Raw genomic sequence first — 24,781 nt, 5'->3', positions numbered from 1 at the left:
CTGCACCGCTCTCGCGCGCCCCCTGCCATCCTCCCCACCCCTCGGCTCAGGCCCCGCCCCGTCCTACTGCACCGCCCCTCGCGCAGCGGCCCGGAATCTCCGGCCTGACCGTTTTGCGGCTCGCCGTTCGTTGCCGCCGTCCGAATGCTCCGCACGGAGAAAGTGCTGCAGCTGCGGAGCCAGCAGGGCCGCTCGGTGCGCGTGGTTCGGGAGCATTACCTCCGGAGCGACGTGCCGTGCCGCAGCGCGCTGTGCCGGGCCGGCTGTCCGCGCGGTGAGCGGGCTGAGGGGACGGGCCGGGCCGGGCCGGGCGACGCGGGCTGCTGTGTGAGGGAGCAACTGGGGCGGTGCGCTCCGTGTTGGGCCAGAGTCGGGTGCGATCCTTGGGCTGAGGGGATCCGGGCGGGCGGCGAGGCCTGAGAGAACCGGCGGGAGCGGAGCGGGGGATGGGCGCTGCGGAGAGGAGGCAATGCGCGGCGATGGGAGATGACGGGCGGCACCCAGTACAGCGATGGTACCGATTCGGGGTGTTGAGGACAATAAAAAGGGAACCGAAAGGAGGTGTTGGTCGATAAAGGATTTAGCTGTAACAGCTCGGGGCGGTGCTGAAAGGCCGGAGCGCAGCGGGAAAGGCGCCTTTCTCACCTTATTTCCTCAGAAGGTTGTCTAAAAGTGTGTTAATTTCTACGTGGTGGTGATTATAGCGTGTAATAAACCCGGGCCGTGCTGTGTGCTTACAGCAGGGCCCAGCCAGCATCGTGTGGCAGCTGTAGTTGTGCATCAACAGGTATTTCTGTTCATAACGGAGCACAGTGCGCCTGTTCTGCCTCCCATCCCAGCATAGGATGACCTTCTGAGGTACCTGAGGCTGTTATGTACTGAGGTGCTGTTTAGCACATTGTAGATCAGCTTAAAATAAAAGGTTCCGAATTTCAGTTCTTTCTGAGCTGCACCGGTTCTTTCTGACACTGGTGTTGTCACTTCAGTTCTCTGTGCCTGTAGCACCTAAGGGCAGAGGACATCACAGCATTTTAGTGCCAGCTAGGATGTCAGGGGGAGTTAATCACTGCTCCCCTGTGGATCTGGGTGCCACAGAGATGTGCACTGCTTTTGGCTATAAGTTACAGACCAAAATCTCACCCCTCTGCCCATGACCAACTTCTCTTTGAATGTAAATTGTGCTGCAGATCAGTGCCAGAATACATCCCTGTGTACTTATTTCAGGTAACCCAGAGGTAAGGTGAACATTTGTTTTCATTCCTGACTGCACACCGTGCTCAAACTTTCCTCCTCTGCATAATTCACACCTTGAGATACCTCTAATGGCACCCTCTGCCTACCCAGAAGTTATTGTGCTCTAAACATATGGGTTAGGCAAGGAGAGCTTAGTGTGAGCAGATTATATAAGACTTTGAGTGACATTTTACTTATAATGCTTTTCTGAATTAATTAATATTAGCTTTTTTATGTGCAATCTGCTATCATCCATTCTATACCTTCAGTGTAAGGTGTAGCCTTGGCACTGTGCACAGGACTGTGCCTGCTGGATTCACACTTGGTCCTGTAACAGTTCCGAGGAGACACATGAAAATAACCTGACACATCAAGGTCTATATCATCTTATCAAATACAATTTCCCTGCCCTATACTAACTACAGAAGTACCATTTTTATAATACTAAAATAGATAAATCAGAAAATACAGCAGAGTTAATGCCAACCCAATCAAATCTTTAGTAATTAATTTGTGGTGACATTTTAAGGTTTAATCAGTGGTGGGTTGGTATGCTGGCATACTCATAAGGAATGGAGTTTCTTTAGAGAATATTGTTGATGATAATAGTCCAGATCTCAACCTTTCCTCTTTGAGAACATCTCCTTTTATCTGTATTCTTATGCGTAAAGATGTAGGAGAAGAGCCTACTCTAAATGGATAGTGTTGAATAGAGAGATCTGTGGAAACACTGCATCTATTGAATGATTCCATGAGATTTTCTGTGGTCTCTTTCCTTGTGAAAGTGGAGAGAAGAAAAAAGCAATATTACATGCACTTTAAGTGGCATCGTTTTCACAATGAAGTTGGATGTTCTTCACTCCTTTGGATTGAATTCACACTACATTTTGACATTAGTGGATAACAAAAGGGTATTGTCACAAACTGTAGAGATTGCAACAGAGAATTGTACCACAGTAGTCACTGTAGCTTTGTTCATCTGAGAAATACATGTGCCTGCCTTTGAAAAGAGGCAACTCTAATTTCCTGGCACTTATTTTCAACAAAGCAGTATTGCATCTGGAAGTTTAGATTTTTAACCTCTGCATTGTATTTTAGATGGCAAATTGTTATCGGACGATGTGACTCATTACGTTGTCCCAGACTGGAAGGTCGTTCAGGACTACCTTGAGATTCTTGAGTTTCCAGAGCTGAAAGGTATCATTTTCATGCAAACAGCATGTCAAGCTGTGCAACATCAAAAAGGTCGCAGGTACTTGTCCTATAACAACTTGTTTTAATATAGATTGAAGTAACTTACTGACTTTGTACAATATATGTTTAAACAGTCACCCTAAATCAGAAAAAATGCTGTGCTTAAGTTGTTCTTAGGTCTTTCAAAAGACGTAATTTAATTTTACAGAAGGAAAAGAAAGGTGATCCTTGGTGATCCATAGACATCAGTGCCTGTAATAGTTTCTGCTTGATAGTGGAATCATTAAACCTGTAATATTACTAATTAATCAGATGGCTTGTGACAGCAATAAAGGACTTTGCAGAAACAGTGTTGTATGCCACAACTAGATTTTATGCACCTTTTTGTTCCTGCTGTACTACAGATGGAGCGCTCATCTTGGAGGACCAGTCAGTGCTATTACATGGCACTTAGGAGACATTAACCCGTGTATTGCAAAGCATCTTGTCTCTGAGAAGATAAGACAAGTTCCCACACACTTATAATGTTTGAGGGGGGCTTATCAGGAAACAAATGTGTTTAAGAATCTGAATATTTGTAACACAATTAGAAAAGCTTGCTTATAGATTTTTTAGGCTTTATCATCAATAGTGGAATTTAATAAATGCATTTCTTTGTGTGTGACCTTAGTTCTTGAGTTTTTCAGCTGTATTTACAGATAAAAATAAGTTGCATTATCAAAAAAAACCACAAGATAATATTCATCTTTTCTGTTTTCCAGACAGTACAACAAGTTGCGAAATCTAATAAAGGACACTCGCCACGATTGTGCAGTGTTTGCTAATGAGTTCCACCAGAACTCTTACCAGCCAAGAGAGAAGGGAGAAAGCATGGAGAAGTGGCAGACCAGGTGTGCTTTAACTTATATAGCACTGCACTGGATAACATAATCATGTTGTATTTAGAGATTTGGTTTTGTTTTGCTCTGCATAGGCCTGGAACAGTTTACAATAATTGTGAAAGTCTAGATTGCCTTTTTGTGATTAAGATTGATTAACATTGGTCCAATAAGAAAATAAACAAAAATGTAATAATGCTGAGAACAAACACACACTCTCAGATCATTTTCAAGTTGGACACTGTAATGATCAGAAAGATCAAGGCTGTGAAATAGCAGCAAAAGAGGTGTAATAACAAAGGAACTAGCACCAGTGGAAAGGTGTTACAAAGAAAAGGCACTCACCTGTTTCTACAGATTGAGGCTCATATGGAAAACTCACCAGAAGAGAGATCTCCAACCAGAGATTCTTCCCTAGTGGCAGTCAGTCCTTAAATGAGGTCTAAGAGAGGTGCAGCCAGCTCCACCCCTTCCTGTCCCACTGCCTTCACTGTGCTCCCAGGGCTGACCTGTCCTTTCCCCACGTGTTCAATCAGTGCTTCAGGCCGTGACTCAACAGTTCCTGTGCAGACAGCCATTTGAAAGTTTTCCTTAGCATAATAAATAGATTGAGGATACTTCAAATCCTCTTAGATGTCATGTCTCTTAGCCTGTTTAGCCCACCGAACTTCTGGCAGTTCTAACTAAATTTTTACAAGCTTTCACTCAGGAGTAATACGTTATGTTGCAGCTTGGACACGCTGAGAAATAAGCACTTTTTCTGTGTCTTCTGAGTGCTCATACATGGCACACCATTTCTTTTTCAGATATAAAGATGATGTAACTTGATGTGTGAAAACCAAAGTCTCATTTATACAGTGTCTGCAAATGTCTTGCAAGTAGCAAATGAGATATTCCAGAAATCTTACTTCAGGCTTTGTTTTTTTTCTAGGAGTATTTACAGTGCAGCAGTTTGGTATTATAATCATTGCTTGGGTCAGATGCCGGTTGTTATGGTAACGGAAGATGAAGATGCTATCAAGCAGTACGGAAATGAAACAGAAGGAGTGTTTGTGATTTCCTTTAAGGTAACATGCCTTTGAAGGTTGCCTCTGTTGTTCATCAGAATGACCAAACAAATACTTTAAAGCTCAATGCGTCATGCAAATCATTGCAGAGTTTATGTGTACTGCAGTGCTGCCTCATGATTATGTTTGTGTTTATGAAAGAAAGCAAAGATGTCATGGGAATGTCATTGAAAATAGTGAGTGAGAAAAATGGAGAAATGAGAAGAAAAACAGCAGCCCTTTCTATTGTTTTATTATTTTTTTTTGTAAGAATTTGGCACTGAGAGCCTGTAAGTGGTTATCCCAACCAGCTGTCTGAATCTGCAGTGCAAACAGTCCTTAAACAGACGTAACCTAAATGTCCATCAGCATTGTTCAGACAGTGTCTGATAGCCAATAGAGGCAAATTTAGGATATGCTGATGTTTGAGAAGGTAATTTATTCTTCATTTAGTTACTGCTTGTATTCAGCAGGCCACGTGAATGGCAGGGTTATGTTTAGCTGTGATAGGATGTTGAGTAAAACCAACAAGGTTTACCTCAAAGTTATATAGAAAGGATTACATGTGTGTTTGATTTCTATGAGGCAACAGAAATTAGTTCTAATGTGGGATAGTCATACAAAAAGTGTAAATAGAATAGGTGGCCTGTTGGATGGTTTTGTTGTGGCATTCTAGAATCAGGATGAATCTGGAACGATTGGTGGTGCCTAGAGCAGGCAGTTACCACTTGGAAATGTTGTTTGAGTATAGCATGAGGCTGCCCTCATCCATTATATGCATATCAAATGAAGCATTATTAAAAGAGCAGCGACCTCTAAATCCTTTCATTTTTGTCCATATGTGTGCACACAGAACTACTTGGATAACTTTTGGCCTGATTTAAAGGCTGCCCATGAACTCTTTGACTCGATTCTTCAAGCTCGGCGCGAACGGGAGATTGAAAGTCAAGAAAACAATGGAAAAGAATATCCTGAGCACTTACCCATGGAAGTATTGGAGGCTGGGATCAAATCTGGGAGGTACATCCAGGTAAACTGCGACTTAGAGATCATACACAGAACAGTGCAGTCCTGTGCTTTGCTCTTTTAGTTGCCTGAATTAGACTGATTAGATGGAGAAGCATGGATTGGTGGGAAGAGGGAAATAAAGTTACTCTGGGAAGGCAAGAGTAAGAGGATGGAAGGGATTTGGATTCTCAACGTATTTCCTGTACTTCATCTTGTGAACAGATGGAGAAGGAAAAAGGAAAATTTGTTATTGGGGATCTTCCTCTAGGTTGACTTTTGATTCTGAAGAATCAGAGGTAGTAATTTGTTCTTTGCTTGACAGGTTTGCGAGCAAGGTGTAAATAGCATATGAAAAAATAGAGCTTTCTTTCTTAATATTTAATCTCCGCTATTAGAGCAGGCAGTAAAAGTAATCTTACACTGCCTGTGCTTTGAATAAAAGGTTCTTCACCAGCTTAAAAATGAGCTTTTTAAAGAATTTGTGCTTCTTTCCTAGAAGTGAGCACTTAAAGTCTGTTCTTTCTGTGTAGAGAAAACAGTTATGAGAAAGTTATGTCCAAAATGACCTAAATAGCAACCAAAAGTACAAGTAAGCACATCTTTGTTTTATTTCAAGTTGGCTACTTAGAGGTGTGACTCTTTCATTCTTTTTATTGATTTATTACTTTTAGGGTGCACTGAATGTCAATAAGCACAGAGCACAACTGGAAGCTTTTGTTCGACTTCAGGGATTTGGCAGCAAAGAAACAGGTGAAAAGACAAAGAAAGCATTCAGTGACTTCTCAGCACTGCCTGCACTTTTCACATGAATCCATGTAGCCACAGACACATACGTAGCTGTTCAGATATTACACAAGATGAAAGCTAAGATACTGTCATGCTTGTGTTTTCTTTTCACAAGCCAGAGAGGAGGATGGGCATTAATCCAGAGGCTGAGCCTTCCAAGAAAACAACGTGCTGCATATCCCCTATTCTTAGTACCTTTTGCCATGTTTTGGACTCTTGTCCTGCTGGCAGATTTCTCTAGAGCTTTTCTGAAGTTGAATACTGATGCAAATCGTTACCTTTGTGCTTTGCTCAAACTTCAGATGGCACCCATTTGTTGAGATAAGCGTTTGCAGGATTAGGGAGCTGGTCACTGTGATCGTACAGGAAAAATGCCTTTCAGATCAGATCACCAGTATTGTCCCTCTGCTATGAGTTAGTAATAAATACCTTCTAAAGAGCAGCACACTGTCCTCGCACAGCACTCGCACTGTTCCAGTTTTCACTAATAAGTACTTTCAAATGTTCCTGCAAGTCCCTACACTATTCTATATACAAACCCTTTAGTAAAAACTTGTTTAATCCTGCCCAGAATTCTGCAGCAGTTCATTCAACAGTTTAACTGTTCTGTGTGTTTCTAAACCTGCTGCCTAAGAACAGCGAATTCATCTTAGCTTCTGCTGTGTTACATTGAGAATTAATATCTCATCTTCTAAGAAACGAGGGAAAGATTTTAATTTTCTTGCAGTGTTAATTACTTGCCAGTACTGCCTTTGGAGAGAGGTCATATTGCAAATATACTTTTCTGTGAACTATTATTTCAGCAGAATGCTGCCAAGGGAGGTGGAGGAATTAGTAGTTCAATTTATTTTTTATTTTCAATGTAGAGCTTCAAAGTGACATCCTTATTTATGGGGCCAGAGCTCGAAATCGTGCGATCCATGGTGATGTGGTAGCAGTGGAGTTACTCCCTTCCCATGAATGGAAAGGAAGGACTGTTGCCCTGTGTGAGAATGAGACTGAGGACAAAACACCTGCAGACACCACTGGGGATCCCATGCCCACAGGTAAAGTAGATCAAATTATGCAATGGTTTATTAGGATTACCTCACTTCCTTGGTCTGATGTGTGTTGCAGTCTTCATTATGAGTCCTTTTGCTTGGATTTCTTTCACTGTCACATTTACCATACCATACTAAGTTCCAAGTGCTTATGCCAGATGAAAGCATTCTAACATAGCCCTGAAATAAAGCCACTGGATTTTTTACTATATGTGAAATTCCATTCTTTAATTTTATTTTCAGAAATAGTTCATTTATTCTAAACAAATTCCTAAAGTACTGAATTTTACATTCATTGAGTTTAAGCATTTAACTTGAGAAGATTACAATTGACTGAAAACAGGAATATTACAACGCAAAGATGTTTGCAAAGGCTGACAGTAGATGGTAACGTCAGCCTGAATCCAGCATTGCTATAGAAGGCATTTGGGGTTCAGATCTCTTGAATGAGGAGACTGACTCTAGTTGAGAAAGCTGCCAGCTAAGATGATCTTGGCCTAGAGGATTAAATCTCAAATACTTTGCTACCTGAATACACACTATCATTCTTTACAGCTCTACAAGAGACTAACTTACATTAGGATACAGAGCAATTTACAAGGTGTGCATTTGTGTCCTGTGCTCTCGCTGTTGATTATGTAAAAGACAACAACATCCTTTTGATTCCTTGATTTTAAAGAACAATTAATGATAAAGATTTTTAATAAGTAAGTGGAGAAGTGTCCAGCTCCTATTACAGTCTAACATTCTGTACTATGGAAACTTATTTGAAAATGTTCCTTATTAAAAGGTAAAGTTGTTGGAATCATTCAAAAGAACTGGAGGGATTATGTGGTCACTTTCCCCTCTAGAGAAGAGAGCCAGTCCCAAGGCAGAAATGCTCAGAAAATCCTTGTAACACCTTGGGACTACAGAATTCCCAAAATCCGGATCAGTACCCAGCAAGCAGAAGCACTGCAGGTAATCTGAAAGAAGTATTTCTCTGTTCTGTGTTTGTATGATGGGAGTCATATGCTCTGATGATGTTTTCCAAGGCAAAAAGACAGATAAAGAATTATTAGTAAAGTTAAGTTTGTAAGAGCAGTTCAAGTTCAACATAAGGAAGTGTTCAGTTCCTGACAGAATTGTCTCACCTTCAGGTAATAAACTGTATTTGAGTTCTGAATTTGTGCCATAGTCCAGGTACTCTGGGTTGTTGAGTTTTGTGCTTTGTTTTCTGCTAAACTGAGGTCATACTAGTAACCCCTATGCCTTTATTGGATCACTGACTGTAACTCTGGTGAAAGTGCAGAGAAGGGCTTTTCAGTAAGCTGGTAACAAATTGCAATGATTGACCTGCCATTGCTGGAGAAAGAAGAGAGATCTTTGTTTTTTGTTCATTCCAGCTGTCTTTAGTTTGCAATGCTAAGTACTTCACAGGCAAAGGCTAACAAGTAAATTCTGATTGTGAAGAATATTTATTTATGTCTTGGTTCTGCCTTTGTTTTTTAATATACCTGGAGGTAGAGATTGTCTGTACATTGACAGTCAGGAAAGAAATGTAGTTCTAAGTAGCTACATGCTTCTCATTGTGGGTTTATTTTTCTTTTCTATTAAGATGCTTAGAGCTGTCGGTCTCTTCGGATTACAGTTTGCCTCTGAAAAGTGTTTATGTTGATTGCTTGCCAGGAGCAGATGGCTGTTTTAACAGAAGAATTGTGTCGTTGCAGGAGTACAGAGTTGTTGTGCGCATTGATTCTTGGGAATCAACTTCTGTATATCCAAATGGACACTTTGTGAGAGTTTTAGGAAGAATTGGAGATCTCGAAGGGGAAATAGCAGCTATTCTGGTGGAGAACAGCATTTCTGTTGCTCCCTTCTCAGAAATTCAGGTCAGTCTTTACGATGAACGTTTTCTGTTCACCTGCAGGCTCTCGTTGCTCCAAGAGGGGGCCCTCTGGAGCTGAGTGCATTAATTGCCTCCAGATTTTTGAAAAATGAAAACTATTTATAGAGTGTTTTTCTGGAATTGCATTTGGACGGCATTGGTTTTAGGGACACTAAATTCTCACATCAAGAGGGATTTTAAGATAACCTGTTCATGAACAGGAGAGAATTACAAATTTTTAATTCTAATTTGATGTAAAATTTTAAGATATTATTGTATTTAAATGTGTTTATACAACTGATTGCAATGGCCAAGACGTGTTGAAATCACTGTCTTACACCTTTGTTTCTGACCAGGGCAGCAGCCAGCTGTCACAGAAGTGTTTCAATTGCACCTACAGTTAACTGAAGAAAAAGCTAAAAGCATGTAAGAAACAGCACACAGTGCTTGTGTGCCACAGCTGCAATATCCCTACAACAGTAGCAGCTGTAGCACACTTTCAGATTTTGTTTCCCAGTCTGACTTGGAAATGTAAGGAAAGAGGAATTTGTCAGGATGAAAAAGCTTACCAACACAAAACTATTACCAGATTAGAGAAGGAAAAGGAAATTCAATCTCATCTGTTGGCTTCTTTTTTTTGGAAAGATATAACTGTATGTCCACCAATAATATTTTGTACAGATGAATGAAATGCCTGCGAGTTCTCCAAAGAATCCATGGAAAGTGAATCCAGAGGAGGAAAAAAAACGTCTCAACTTGAGAGATACGCACTTAATATTCAGCATTGACCCAAAAGGTTGTGAAGATGTGGATGATGCACTGTCCGTTAGAACTCTGCCTAATGGGAATCTAGAGCTAGGTGTCCACATTGCAGATGTAACCTATTTTGTGGCAGCAAATTCTTACACCGATGTTGAGGCAAGAGCAAGGTAATGTATTTTCTGAAAGTACAAACTGCCTGGAGCTTGAAGGTGAGGCCACCCTATGGAAACACCGAGAAGTTCTGTTAATTCTTTTGAGAAAGTTCCTACTTTCAATATTTTACCATGTGTTAATATGCCACATACTCTTTCTTTCTGTTATTACTACTGTTTGGAGCTCAAACTTCTGAATCACATTATGAAATGTATTGTTCATTGTAGGCACAATGAAGTGTAAACTTAATATCCAAGGGAATGTTTGCTATCATGTTAAATGGGTGCATTTTGTACAGCCTGAGCTCTTTCGTTAATGGAAGTCGGAGATTCAGAGCAAAGCAAACTTAGACTTGAGTAATATTTAAATAATTTGATTTCAGTACTGCACCTGTCTGCTGTGTGCAAATACCCTTAGTAACAAACCGTGCTGCGTGCCTTGTGTTGCTGGTACTGTGGGTGCACTGCGAACTGCCTGGGGGACAAACAGAAGAACAGGACCTGTGTTTTATTCTTCAGGGCCACAACTTACTATTTGGCAGACCGTCGTTACGACATGCTGCCCTCAGTGCTGAGTGCTGACATATGCTCTCTTCTCAGTGGAGTTGATAGGTAAGATTTGCCAACATGTCTGAGGATAGAAATTCTTGCAATTTAGTTATTGCTACCATTATCTGTTCACTAATTATACGCATGCTTTGCATTACAAATCTTCAACTGAAAGAATAATGCATGCTTAAAAATAGCTTCTAATGCTACGTTATTTAGATGAGGTGCACGCTTCGTAATCCTTTAGCTTGCCAAAATGCCATTTGTTTGATTGTGGCAATGCAGCTGATTTTTTTTATGAAATGAACTACTAACAGAATAAATCTGATACAAAAACAAGGTTTCCTGGCTGTTAGCCCTGTTGAGATCTTCAGACAGCAGAGTTATGGTGAGTGCTTATTCATGGTGATGACTTTCTCAGTGAGAGTCAACAGGAAATGTGAGGTATCCAGCTGTCATTCCTTGCTCAGTTTTATAGGGCTTAACTCAGCACTGCTGCTGGGAACAAAGGGGATGGTTATTCTTCTGCAGCTCTGCCCCCACTCTTTGATTGTCAGTGCTGCTTTTGAGCTGCCCCTACCAGTTCTGTCACCATATAATTAATTGATTTCTCTAAAAAAAAGTTATGAATTTTGTTCCACAGTTGGACTGTGCATGCTTTGTGGATGCACAGAAATAAAAAATGTTTCATCACTTGTTACAGAGTAACTGTGTATGCATGGGCTCAGAATTACTTGTTACTATTTGTCATCCAAGTAGTGGAGAGCCATAGAAAGCTGAAATTAACTACTGCAGCATAATGGTGCTTTAAAACAGATGGGCAAAGAAAATCAGCGCAGGATGAGATCTGTATGTTAAATGTTAAGTCAACCAGAACTGTTTAAAGAACTGTGATTTTTGTTTTTAAGGTATGCTGTAAGTGTCCTGTGGGAACTAGAAAGAGAGTCATTCGAGATACTGAGCGTCTGCTACAACAAAAGCATCATTCGATCTGCATACAAGCTGGCCTATGAAGTAGCACAGGGGTTGTTAGATGGGGACATGAGTGTTGCTGATGATATCCTGGAACTCAAGGACTTGGATGAAAGAACAAGAGAGAAGAAATTGTCTGAACTGGTTTGGGCAATATCCAAACTCACGGATATAGCACGGCACATGAGAGCTAAGCGGGACAGCTGCGGTGCTCTGGAACTAGAAGGGGTAGAAATCCGAGTGCAACTGGATGATAAACAAAACATTCACGATCTCATCCCCAAGCAGCCACTGGAAGTGCATGAGACTGTAGCAGAATGTATGATCCTTGCAAACCACTGGGTGGCAAAAAAGATTTCAGAAAGCTTTCCTCATCAAGCTTTGTTACGCCAACATCCTCCACCACGACAGGAATTTTTTACTGACCTTCAAGAATGTGCCAGTGCCAAAGGTTTCTCAATAGACACACGGTACTTTTACTGCTTAAGCACTTTAATCAGTTGAGCAATTAACTGCTTGACTATGTTATTACTACAAACCATTACTGTTCTGAATATCAATGTTAATAGAGACTACACTAGCAATTCTTAATTTGTTTCTTTAACCATAACCTTTATGTAAAATGACACTCTAAAGAGGCGATGGCTGTGTTTCTTTCTACTGGCTGGACTGAAAATGGCAGTAGTTGAATCATTTTTAGACACACCTAAGGAGAATTTGGTCAGTCCCTGAGTAGCAGTTAAGGTCTGTAATAGCATTGTTTGCACTGTATTTCCTGTAATAGTAGCATAAAAGTCTGGGTTTAAACCAAGCTAATTCTGTGCAATGTAATTTTAAAAGATACAGAATAATTTATAATGACTCTGTTCTATGAGAAGACTGTAAGCCTCATGGTACAGAGATATCAGTACATGAGGTGTGTCAGCAGAGCCTTTTGGTTGGAAGCCACCTTTCCAGCATTTGTGCTCTCCTGTACAGAACACACTTATACCCAGCTCAGCATCCACCCTGTACCAGACAAAAGAGGGTTTTACTCTAGATTCTGGTTCTCCAAAATGCAGGAGTTTAGCTGTAGCCTATTACTATGATCAGAGAAACATAATTTTATTCAGAATTAACACTTTTTTAACAGGTCTAACAAAGCATTGGCTGAATCCCTGGATAAAGCAGATGATCCACTGGATCCAATTGTAAATAGGCTGTTGCGATCTATGGCCACTCAAGCAATGTCAAATGCATTGTACTTCTCAACCGGCTCTTGTTCTGAGGAAGAGTTTCATCATTATGGTATCCTGTCACTCGTTATGAAATTCCTGTTATTCCTGAACTGCCAGGAGGAGTTGATTGCTTTGATTGCTTATTATTGCTTCCTTTTTTATTTGTAGGCCTTGCTTTAGATAAGTACACTCACTTTACTTCTCCTATTAGAAGATATGCTGATATAGTTGTCCACAGACTCTTGATGGCAGCAACTCTGAAGGAAACTAAGGATGTGAAGGATAAATTGTTCAGTAACAAGGATCTCGAGGAATTGTGCAAACACATTAATAACAGGAACAGGGTAAGGTGGTCACTGTGTGTGTCTGTGTTTGCATGCTACCCAGGGAGAAAGGATACCACTCTACTGAGACTTCTGGGTACGACAACATTGCAGCACTCCTCTTAGATATGATTTTTTTTCAGGGGGTTGGGGAAAAAGTAATGGAAAAATATATAAAGATCACAGCCATACAGGCTTTTTAGAATATTTACCTGTCCTTTTGTCTTCTCTTTTTGTGGGGGGCGCCTGCAGGCAGCCCAGCATGCTCAGAAACAGTCTACTGAACTCTTCCAATGCATGTACTTCAAAGACAAAAGCCCAGAAACAGATGAGCGCTGCATAGCAGATGGAGTTATCTACTCAATTCGAACAAATGGGGTGCTTGTTTTTGTGCCAAGGTAAGCTGAGTGGAGCTTGGGCTGAGACTAAAATCAGTTGCTTCTGGAATGCTGTGAGGACACCTCTGGTCCTTGAGAAAGGAAGCATTGACTGATGACTGCATTTTAGATTTTCCGTAGATTGTAAGTAGTGATTTTTCTGTTTTAATTCTGAAAAGGAGCTGCTATGGAGAAAGGGTAAGGCTATCCTACATAGTCTATTTATTTCAGAACATTAAAAGGCTTTTGGTTGCAGGGACAGAACAATGAGTGGAGAAAAAGTAGTTTAGTTTTAAATTTTCAAGTAAAAAGACCATGCATTCATCAGCACTCCTTCCTTTCACTCCAGGATGTGGTGTAGCAGGCTGAGAACCTCTTTTGAACATTTGTGCAACACTGCCCTTCTTCCATTAGCTGGGCATTCCGGGCTCCATCCAACACATAAGATAATGGGTTACTGACCTTCATTTCTGCTTTGCTGCTTTTGAAAAAGCTCAGTTGCTGTCTCATCCTGTTCTTACATACTGTGAGGTTGTTTATGAGCGCTGTCAGAAACATCACTGAAGCAGGATTATCAGGCTGCAGTGTTTGCCCTTTTAATTTTGCTTTCATATAACCCTAGCTGGGCTTCCTTTGGTTCTCAAACCAGCAAGGTAACTGAGAAGGTTTTTGAAGAATTTCTACCCTCATGGCTGCACTTCTGCTTTTTTTTTTTTTGTAGATATGGAATCAAAGGTGCTGCTTACATGAAAAACAAGGAAGGCTTAGTCCTCTCCTGTCAAGGTGAGAGAAGCTGTGAGTGGAAGCCTGGGTCACTCCAACGGTTTCAGAATAGAATTACTTCCACTACAACCGATGGAGAATCAGTTACGTTAAGCCTCTTCGATCACATTACAGTGAGTACTTATTTCTGACCATGCTATTTCCTTTTGCTTTCTTCAAATTAAGTGATTTTGAAATTGCTTTTAAGGTGAAAATACTTGTGCAGACCTCCCGCTGCCACGCGGACACAATCAAACTTGAAATAATCAAGAACAGCCCGTGCCAGAGTTCAGCCACAGAAGTTTCCAAGAAGAATTCTGGTGTGGTGAAATCTGACTTAGTCAGAGCAGTCAGTCAGTCTGCAGCAGCACTGCGTGCCCAGGAAAAAGCAAGAAGTGCAGGAATTGAGGAACAGTGCCTGGAGTACCAAGAGTACTGCCAGACAAAGGGAGCTAGCTTATACCAGCTGCTGGAGGAGATCAGGGACTGGGCTCTGTTGGATGTCTCAGCTGACACGTGTAGTTGTTGATGCTCTGCTTACAGTTACTTTGTACAGTTTTTTAAAGTATATTTTTAAAATAAGTAATTTTAATGAGATAAATTGTGTATTTTAAATAAGAATTCTTTGTATCTTAATATGAGTACATGCAACAAAGATTTTACACATGATAAATCTTACCTTCCAGACTAAAGCCTGTGTAGTGAATCCTTTCGGTTGTCATTCAGTGAAAAAAAAAGCTTGCTTACCCTGTCCTCCATACATTAGTTTCTTAAGCCTGAAGTATTACTTTACCATCCATCCTACTCACTGCAACTGGTGGTTCTTTTCCACTATACTGAGTTTTAACTCATACCTACATTCATTTAAATTTAAGTTAAACTAAACTAATTAAACTAAATTAATTCAGTCACACTAATCCAGACCCTCCCTTAAGCACAATTTCCCAGCTGCACAGCAGGCACTGTGTAACACCTGCTGACATCAACTCGTGTCCCCTGCTTTATGTGCTGCACTGGGCCTCAGCTTGGGTTGAGCGAGTCTGCTCTGTGCTACTGGATCAGCATCCTCAGGGCTCCAGCACAGCTGTCATCCTCGAGACCAGATTCATTCCACAGAGCAGAAGATCACACTGAATTGCTGCAGCTATTGCAGAAGAGGGGGAAAAAAAACCAGTTCTGTAACAGTGCAGAGCTTCAAGCCAGAAAACAGGATCAGATAAAGTGAGACTTTATCTCGGTCAAATTTAATTTGGTCAAAGCCCAAACATGATGTACTTGGCAGTGACTTGCACAAATTGGGAAGTTGAGTTTAAACAGCCTCATACAAAAATTTGTTTGACTGCTGAACTTTAATTACTTCCATTTCATAAGAAACAAATACAGGTACTTGATAAGTTAAAAAATATCCCAGATTCCTGTTCAAGTATAGCACTAGTCTCTATTATATATCTTCCACTAAAGACGTGCACACACCAGTTAACATCTCAGTTAAATTCAGTTTGACATCAACCGAAAGATGTCAGCGTTGGCCAGAAAACCCATTTCCTAAACAACGTCAGTAAAGGGACGAAAGTCTCGTATGCAGATGAAGAACAGGGTTCTGCTTTCCAATGCAGGGAGCAATTCACTGCAGTTTCAAGAAAACAGTTTTGACCAGCTATACAGATGTAATAGTTAAGGCTTTCCTGAAACTCCTGGAGTCAGACTGGAAAAAGCCAGCAATGTTTCAATACCAACAGTAATAGCTGGGGTCCTATTAAAGACCCCCCTAGAGTTGGGGTCCTATTAACAAAGTCATTCAAAGCATGAGGAATGTCACTGCTTTTCTCTGGCACACTGCAATTCTCTCTCTCCGTCTTCAGTTCCTGTAACAGCAACACTGGCCGCAGTAACTTGCGTGTCTTCTACAGCACCAGTCAGATCCTGAGCAACTGGGATGTTAAGCTCCTCTTCTGGGTAACTGGGAGAGAGCTCTGATAAAGGAAAAACAAAATGCTTTCAGTGAGAAAATGCTGTTGCTGCGTGCCTGATGACTGCAGTGTCTGTTGCCTGAATCACAGTCTTCAAAGAAAGCCAACTCCAGAACGACCAGCAAGTTGGTCTCATTTCACCAGAGACAGGCTGTGACCACTTGGCACAGCTGGGGAGAGCAGCTCTGACTTCTTACAGGGATCTACCTACAGGAATGCAGTTTAAGTTCAGGAGTTACAGCCTTCTACTCTCTAGAGAAGTACTAAGGACCTTTTGCTCAGCAGCTCAGCTGTCAGAACCTCTCAGGCCACTGAGCTTGCACACACAACTACAACTGCTTACCATCATGCTGGGACTGGCTGTTACACTGCATCTTCGCTTGCCTACGTTCCAAGGCTAGCTGCCTGTTCCTCTTGATTCGCTGCTGTTGCTCTTCAGTGAGAGTTGTACCCAGGAGAGAATCCAGTTCTCCTGTGCTCCCAGAGAAGGAATGTACATCTTCAGGGGCCATATCCAGCCCATTGCTTCCACCTCCAGCACCTGGATAAAAAAAGAATTGAGGGAGAGGGTCAGGAAGAGCAGGAAGCATCCCACTGAACGCAGACCTTCCACCAAATATCTATCAGAGAAGCATTTTACGTAATTCCTGATTATGTTCTACATTTTGAAGTTGTATTGTTGAGAGCCAAAGATCCTTGTGCAATTTTGTTTTAACTTGCAGTCTTCTCTCTAGGTGCATATATTTGATGTTCAAAGTGTAAAACAAATCAGAAGAAGCCAAATGCACAAAGTTCACACTTGCAAGCTGTGCCTGAAGCTTGAACAGACAGTAAGGTCAGGCAATTCTTACTGAAAGGCCAGACTCTTTTCTTACCACTGCTTCGGGAAGCAGAAGGACTAGTTACAGGAATCACAGATTGAACACAGACATGGTTTTAAATTCACTGTGCATTATTACAGAGATTTACTCATTTGCTAGAATTCACACACGCAAAAATAAAGGCAGCCTAATTCCCTTAGACAAACTTCACCCACCAACAAAAGCAGCATGGTGCTCCTGGAGGAGCACCCAAGGCCCATTACGTTTGTGCCTCTGCAGTACATTAAGCCTGTGAACAGAGAAGTTAGCTGACAAAAGGTTTGGATCTTCATTAGAATACTCTGAGCTTTTATTTCTAAGCTGTAGGACAGCCACTCACATTTTTCAGCTGGTGACTTACATAGAATGGCCAGGGTTGGAAGGGACCTCAAGGATCATGAATCTCCAACCCTCCTGCCACATGCAGGGCCACCAACCTCCACATTTCATACCAGCCCAGGCTGCCCAACACCCCATCCAGCCTGGCTTTGAACACCTCCAGGGATGGACAGAGCATCCACAGCCTCTCTGGGCAGCTGCTCCAGCACCTCACCACTCTCTCTGTAAAGAATTTCCCCCAACATCCAACCTAAATCTTCCCTCCCTCAACTTCAAACCATTTCCCCTCGTCCTGCTGTCATCTCCCCTTTTAAAGAGCTGACTCCACTCCTGTCTGCAGGCTCCCTTTAGGTACTGCAGGCTGCAATGAGGTCACCACGCAGCTTCTCTTCTCCAGGCTGAACAAGCCCAGCTCCCTCAGCCTGTCTTTGTAGGGGAGGTGCTGCAGCCCCCTGACCATCTTTGTGGCTCCTCTGGACCCTCTCCAACAGCTCTGTCTATCTTGTACCAGGGGCTGCAGACCTGGACACAGTACTGCAGACAGAGCTTCACAAGAGCAGAGAAGAGGGGGACAATCACTTCCCTGTCCCTGCTGGCCACCCCTCTGCTGATGGAGCCCAGGGTACCATTTTCTTATCAGCCATACAGTTGCTAACGTGGCTCAAGAATATACCAGCACTGTAACACAGGTGTATGGAACCATCGCACAGAAGATCTGATCGCTCTACAGACACTGTCGGCAGGAACCATTCACTTCACTGTCTGTGGCTGCTCACAGCTGCATTCCATGTCTAGCAAATGCAGCCAACAGCAAAGTCAGCCACATGTCATCAGCCACCCAAAAGCACTGCCCACAGGGGAATAGGGAATGTATAAACACCTGCCATGGACATTAGGAAAGGCTACAGAAATTCTTATTTCTGCTACAAGTTCCTTCCAAGCTACTGGGTGAACTCTGCTCCTCTCCCTCTCTCATTTTCATTGGAATAAAAAGCTTGTTTATTTCTGAAAAATAGGAAAGAAGAACAAAAACCAACAGCAGGCATACAGCAACACCAGTCCATACACAGCAGTACCCATAGGCATTACTGAGTCCTTCTGTAAGGGACTCAACACTCCAACCTCACTAACTATACTCACTAACTATACTTACTAACCAGAGTATAGACTCCATGCTCAACTCTTCATTTCTGCAATACTAAGATCCAAGACTCTTCAGACTGCACGCTCATGAAGTACAAATTATGAGTACATTCACTTGGTAACTGCAGGAATGGTGGATTTCAGGATTTTCTCCGGAAGAACATTGCTAACAATGCCACTGATAAACACTTCCATAACACCCACTTTCCACTTCCTTCCTCTGTGCAGGCAGCATTTTATTCCAAGTTTGGTTTTACAGCACTAAGTTCTACATAAGCCTGGTTTGAAAGGACGACTCAGCAATATCTGCTACAACAGGAAAATGTACCACCATCATTAACTTCTGGTTAGCAAGAAGGGAAACAAAGTTTTAAGCAGTGAACTGACAGCACAACAAACATACCTTCACTAGCTGTGAAGTCTTCATGTAAAATAGGAAGATCAAGTCTAATTCGTTTTAGGCAGGTCTGCAAGTGAGGAAGAATTACAACAGTGGTGCGTCATCTATAAAGAAAAATCTTGTCTTACACTGATGTGTTTTTAACAGTGCTCCCAATTTTATGCTGTATTATTCTGAAATAATATTTCTTTCATTCATCTGTTCGACCCAAAACTTAAGTACCAAGATTGTTTTCTGTCATCTAACCACACAAAGCAACATTCTCATGAGCCTCCTAGTCCAAGTTTAATCATAAGTTCCTGCACTTCTATTCTGATTGCTTCTGTGTAAAGACGCTCTGTTAAAGGAGATCCTATAAAGCAGTAATCTTTAAATGTACTCTTAAACACTTGAAGTAGCTTTTTAGCATGAGAGGATGAAATCAATTTACTGGAATACATTACACACCTTAGCAGTACGTATAACTTGAATCCTCTGCTGTGCGCCTGCTCTCCTAAGCCAACTCCTCACACTGCTGAGCACTGCACGAAGGCAAACCGACAGGAACAATACATACCTGAACTTCCTTTTTGTTTCCCAAAGACTCTACTCTGTCAATAAAATCATCAAATTGCAATTTTGGAAATAATCTATGAGCCCAGTGTTCCATATGTCGTAGAAGTGTCTTCAGATCCTCTGCCTTGAACATGAAACAAGATATCCAGCTGTTAGAAGCTGATGAAATCAGCCGACTCCAGAGGGAAACATTATAGTAATGTTTCTGGAAACACTAAGCACCCACAGCTTGAAAATCTCTTGAAAATCTCTTGAAAATCTAAGTAATATGAATGCTTGGGTAATCTTCCATCCTACAGTCAAGTATGTAAGTGCAATTTAAAGCTATGAGAAAACGAGCAGTAAGAGCTCAGGAAAAGCACATGCATATTTTTTAAGCTTGCAACTACAAACCACAGCAGCACATGCCCAAATACTGTTAGAAGGCTGCTGTCTAGTCAGAGTTTGATATCAATCCTCCCCACACCACAGGCAGCAATCTGTGCATTTAAGCTAATCTTCCAGTGAACACCCCAGAATTCACCATGTCCTACCTCGTGCCCTTTACCCTTGAACTTCACGTTGTCAAACACGTGTCTTAAGGCAGGAAGTCCTCTTTCTGAAACCAACCTGTCAACATGCAATGGCAGAATTACCTGAAATCCAGCTTTCTCCTAATGAAAACAAAGGAGTAAACACACATTCCCTCTTATCACCCAGAGCTACAGAAATCTATTCAGGAAAGACAGAGAATCAGAAAACACAGAAAGTAAGGCTGCTGTAAGACTCGAGAGTTTCTGAAAACACACAACAGATACATCCAGAGCCCAGGCAGCTTTTGGATTTTGATGAAATGGAAAGAAAATGGAACAATCGCTTTCAGTACCTATATTGGCCATGTAAAACTTGATAGATAACAACCCAAGACTCCAACAGTATTTTTAAAACATAACATACCTGAAGCTTAGATATTTTCTAATCTCATGAGGAGCTTAAGCCAGTTTTGGTGATAAGAGAAAGGAAAATACTTAAGTCCTTTACAGACAGTTTATCTACTTTGGATGCAAGTCAGGTGTCAGCATTAATTACACAGCACACCCTGCAGACATCAGTGTACTGAGGATTTGTTTTGAAGTGCACTTGAAATAAATTAAAGAAATCCACAATACGAGGCACAAAACAAAACAAAGAGGATACAGCTGGGTGAGTCCTATGCAGGAATAAAATCTGTTAACCAAGTTGTGAGCCAGGTACCAGGTATCAAGCAAAACTCGACAAAGTCAGGACTAAAAACAGTATTATATGGGCAGGTGAGTTAAAAAAAAAAAAAAAAGAAGAGGTTGAGGTAGAGCATGCAACAGGCACTAGCTATGAGCAAGCAGAGATCACAGCCATGCACCAGCTCTATCAAATGTTCAGTTCAAAAGTACCTGTGAGCATCCAGTTTGGGTATTGATCTTTTAACTGCTTTCCGCACAGCTGCAGAAGAATCCTTTGTTTCCGACTGCTGGTTCCCATCTGGATCTAACAAAGAACATGACATACTGTAAGCACACAGCACAAATGGCACCAGCTAGAATTCCACCACACAACTTAGGATCCTACCCTACCAAAAGGATAACTGTCACAAGCACTCTGCTGCAATACTACTCCAAACAAATGCCTGCATATTTCATCTAACTTCTCCCATGTGACTGACAGGGAGTCAATCAAGTCTCTGAAGTATACTAAAGAATGAACTTCTCTAACAGAGGGAAAATTTCTACTGTAAGGAATGTAGTCTTAGAACTTTTATGTTGCATTCCTGATGAAAATATATCGAGTAGACACTGCCAGTTTTAAGAGTTGAAAAAAAACAACAGTCATAGGTTACTACGTTTCCCAAAGTTCCCACTGATATCTGGGAGAACCAGAATTCCAGCATCCCCTCCAATAACAGAGAAAGAGGTTACGTATGAACACAATCAGTGAGCCTTCTAGGAATCAGCTTCCATTCACCTTTTGACTCAGGCTAATACGCGTGCTTCTGACTGCAGCAGATAAGGCACCATCATCCCTCCACCTCAGAACCAGCAATTACTTACTATCACACTGGTTTCTTGTTTAAGACTTTGCAACTCTAAACATCAGACATCCAGAAGTTAGATCTCTCCTTTTCTTACATCAAGCAATTACATACCTTCTGCTCACCTGTTCCACACAGGACTGCAGCAAGAACTTTACAAATACAATTAATATAAAGTAACTTGGGTTCACAATGCAGTGAAGTAGAACTCCAACAAAACTGATCTCACAGCATTTCATTCTCTACTGAAAAATCTCCAGGGTTCACAGGGTTCTCACCTCCATTAGCTTGAGCCCATTCAACATCGTTTCCTGGAGACGCAGGAGGTGGGAGAGGTGGAAATGTTTCATCTTCTGTATTCTCATAATCAGGGAGATCAAACAAGTTGTTCTCCAGAGGATCTATCATGGCCATGGATTAACTTCACTTCCTTCTCCTGTAGGAAACAAAGAGGGGCTGAGAGAACTGGGATAGGTCAGTCTGGGAGGAAAGGCTCGGGGGAGATCTCATCACTCTCTTCACCTCCTACCAGGAGATTGTGGTAAAGTGGGAGTTGGATTCTGCTCCCCAGTAACAGCAATAGGATGGGAGGTGATGACCTCAAGCTGCATCAGGGAAGGGTCAGATTGGATAATGGGGAATGTTTCTTTCACAAAAGAGTGGTGAGGCAGTGGCACTGACTGCTCAGGGAGCGGAGGGGTCACTGTGCCTGGAGGCATTCCAGAATTCCACAACAGTGGAGATGTGGTCAGGGCCGCAATGGGGGTGGGTTGGGATTGGATTTGGGGGTCTTGGAAGCCTCTTCCAGCCTTAACAAGTCTATGAAATATCAGAAGTGTTTGAAAAGGAGATAACAACAACAAAACTAACACAGAAACAGACAAACATCAGCTATATGAGACCTAGCTCTTCCAAAGGAAGGTCTGGCAACCAGAAGGCAGGTTATATAAATTAAGTAGCAGATACTATGCAAGAGGATGACATAATCCAGCACTGCTGAGCCAAGTAAGGTACAGGCTTCTCACACTTCGCTACCTGGGAGTGGCGGCTGTGGGTCATTGCCAGAACACACACACCAAAAGCATTTCAGCTTTTAACACAGCTGCTTTCCACTCGCACTTCAGCGACCGAAGTCTGCCGTGGTGCGGGTCCCCGACTTACAGCTCGTCCCTTCAACCTGCAGGCCGGAGGTCTCCTCTCAGGCTCAGGACGCCCCGGGCTCCTCACAGCCTGAGCACAAAGCAGTTTTAAGGACAAGCTCCCCTCAGACGGACTCACACACAGGACACCCGGGCGGCTCCGCCCGCACCGACATCCCACGGGAGCCCGGCACGGCCAGACCGCGCGGCGCGACCCCCGCACCACCACTGAGGCCCCGCTCCCCTCACACCTCCGACCCTGACGACTCTCCTACCAGATTAAGGGACGCCCAAATCGGAGGGCGGAGAGCTCCGCGCACAGCCCGATTAAGTCACTCAGCGCCACACGGGGCCTCGCCGCCGCTCCCGCCTCCGGCCCCACCGGGCGGCCACGGCGGATCGCGCAGCTCTCGCGAGATCTCGCACAGCCAAGCTGAGAGGGGCTGCCGGCCGAGTGAAATCAGAGCGCATGCGCAGCAGCTGCGCTGGGCTGCTTTTGGCGCCAAATCCACAGGGCGGGGCTGCGCGGTTGAGGTAATGGCAGGGCGGGGCTGCGTTGTGTGGTGACTCCGCTCCTGGGGACGGAACTTTGGTTTTCTCTTCTACCTTGAGTTCATCGCAGGTAACGATTCAGGTGATTGAATTATTCCCCCTAATAGGACCAAATCAATTTCAAGTACTCAATAAATGCATTCCCCTTCAGTCGGAGTGATTTTAACTGGGTTGAAAGCGTGCATTCCCAAATACACGAGCATCTCTTGTATTCATGAATCCGTTGGGCTGATCTGAGAAGTTTCCTCAGATGGTTGGAGCACACAGAAATAAGCACGCAAACACTGCTGTACATCAGGTGCTGCTAACTTCCAACTCCATAAAAATGTGTGTCATACAATTAAGGGAAACCCGAGGCTGCTTGGAGGGTGTTGTGCTGAACGCAACGATCACTTTATATTAAAACATATTTAACAACGAGGTGTCTGTGATACATCCGAGCCTGACGTGAATAAAATGCGCACGACATGTGTGTATGTATATCTGCAAAGCATAAAACATGACACATGGATTAAAGCAGAGGATGATTTAAAATCTGTGGAGGAGAACAGCGTTACATAACCCCCCATATTTACTGAATGGGTTAATCAATAAGTTTAATTAGCAGCTGTGCTGGGTGGCCAAGGTGGCGCTTTCCACTCCTGTGCTTCCAGTCGGGTGAGGAACGGTTCCAGCAGGCAGTGCTGGCTGTTTCTTTTTCCCCAGGAAGTGAATAAGTGGCCACACGCTGATGGAATAATAAGTCAGAGAAAATAGAATAACTTGCTTCGGTTCTAGAAAACACTTCTGTTTTCTGGTTTAGGTGCTGATGTTCATTATGTTAGATGTTCATTTCCGTGTGCACTGCAGTGGAAAAACTGCAGGAAACTTGCTCCTTATTTTATATTTTTGTCTCTTTGTCTGTTTTATGCTACACTTGATGTATGGGAGAGAAAATCTGCAAAATGAGAGATTGGATATTTCTACATCTGAAGAGTTTTCCTGTTTGCACAGTAGAAGTGTTCCCCATCCAATAAACCATTGGCAAAATGGGTATGTTGGTGCCGGTGTGTGTGTGGTGGGAAATCAGATTTTGCTATGTTATCTGAATTAAGGCGTTGGTGATTTATACCTTGTTAACCTCATATAAGTTGTAAAGTATTTGATCACGTCAAATATTATCCTTTCCTTTTTATGCAAGAAGCAGGACACAAGGCAGGGGCTTGTAGGCCAGTTGTGAAAGAAAAGCGGTAATGAGAAGAAGCTTTTTTTGACCTGTTTATGTTTACAGGGACGCATTTCAGTTCTGTTTTTCCCAGTGGTGATTGATCAGTAAATCAGGAAGTCTCGCTGTTCAGAAGTCGTGCACAGAGATTACACCACCTTACATTTGTTGCCTTTTCCTGTATGATCCACCTTCAGAAACGCCTGTTCCTTTCACCAAGAACATCTGAACTCCCCAAACCCATTTTGTTTTGTGCTGGAAAACAGGCTTATTTTTCCATTGCAATTACACCAGTTGAACCTATTGGTCCTACAGAAATTCAAACAGACTTACAAATATTTCATCCATACAAAGCTATCATGTAATCAGTTATCCAGGAAACAATCACATGCCTATCTATATCAGCATG

At 42.4% G+C, this 24,781-nt stretch overlaps 2 protein-coding genes and 1 non-coding gene across 4 annotated transcripts; 1 reads left to right on the top strand and 2 right to left on the bottom strand.

The window, feature by feature from the left end:
* Positions 1–59: 59 nt before the first annotated feature.
* DIS3L (DIS3 like exosome 3'-5' exoribonuclease) lies at positions 60–14,833 on the top strand. 2 transcript variants are annotated; one of them, XM_048956564.1, is made up of 17 exons: positions 60–274; positions 2,332–2,485; positions 3,189–3,317; positions 4,237–4,372; positions 5,205–5,381; positions 6,031–6,109; positions 7,012–7,191; positions 7,976–8,145; positions 8,895–9,056; positions 9,734–9,981; positions 10,486–10,578; positions 11,424–11,957; positions 12,620–12,774; positions 12,873–13,048; positions 13,280–13,425; positions 14,126–14,300; positions 14,375–14,833. In XM_048956564.1, the coding sequence occupies exons 1-17, from the start codon at positions 145–147 to the stop codon at positions 14,693–14,695; spliced, it is 3,165 nt and encodes a 1,054-aa protein (XP_048812521.1). In that variant the 5' UTR covers positions 60–144; the 3' UTR covers positions 14,696–14,833. The 2 variants fall into 2 exon arrangements, with proteins under 2 accessions (XP_048812521.1, XP_048812522.1); XM_048956565.1 differs by lacking the exon at positions 60–274 and having other exon boundaries at positions 2,332–2,430.
* Positions 14,834–15,495: 662 nt separating this feature from the next.
* On the bottom strand, positions 15,496–23,024 carry TIPIN (TIMELESS interacting protein). Its single transcript, XM_048956577.1, has 8 exons — positions 22,892–23,024; positions 21,756–21,913; positions 20,843–20,936; positions 19,967–20,042; positions 19,435–19,557; positions 18,882–18,945; positions 16,480–16,677; positions 15,496–16,139 (listed from the first exon to the last, which is right to left on the bottom strand). The coding sequence occupies exons 2-8, from the start codon at positions 21,889–21,891 to the stop codon at positions 15,982–15,984; spliced, it is 849 nt and encodes a 282-aa protein (XP_048812534.1). The 5' UTR covers positions 21,892–21,913; positions 22,892–23,024; the 3' UTR covers positions 15,496–15,981.
* Positions 18,024–18,159, bottom strand: LOC125698502 (small Cajal body-specific RNA 14). The gene has a single exon (XR_007379209.1). It is a non-coding gene; the product is annotated as a small Cajal body-specific RNA 14 (non-coding RNA).
* Positions 23,025–24,781: the final 1,757 nt, after the last annotated feature.

This window comes from Lagopus muta, chromosome 10 (assembly GCF_023343835.1).
Source record: "Lagopus muta isolate bLagMut1 chromosome 10, bLagMut1 primary, whole genome shotgun sequence".
In the NCBI taxonomy this organism is placed as follows: domain Eukaryota; kingdom Metazoa; phylum Chordata; class Aves; order Galliformes; family Phasianidae; genus Lagopus; species Lagopus muta.
Note: the sequence above shows the minus strand (reverse complement) of the source record. Positions and strands in the feature narration are given on the sequence as shown.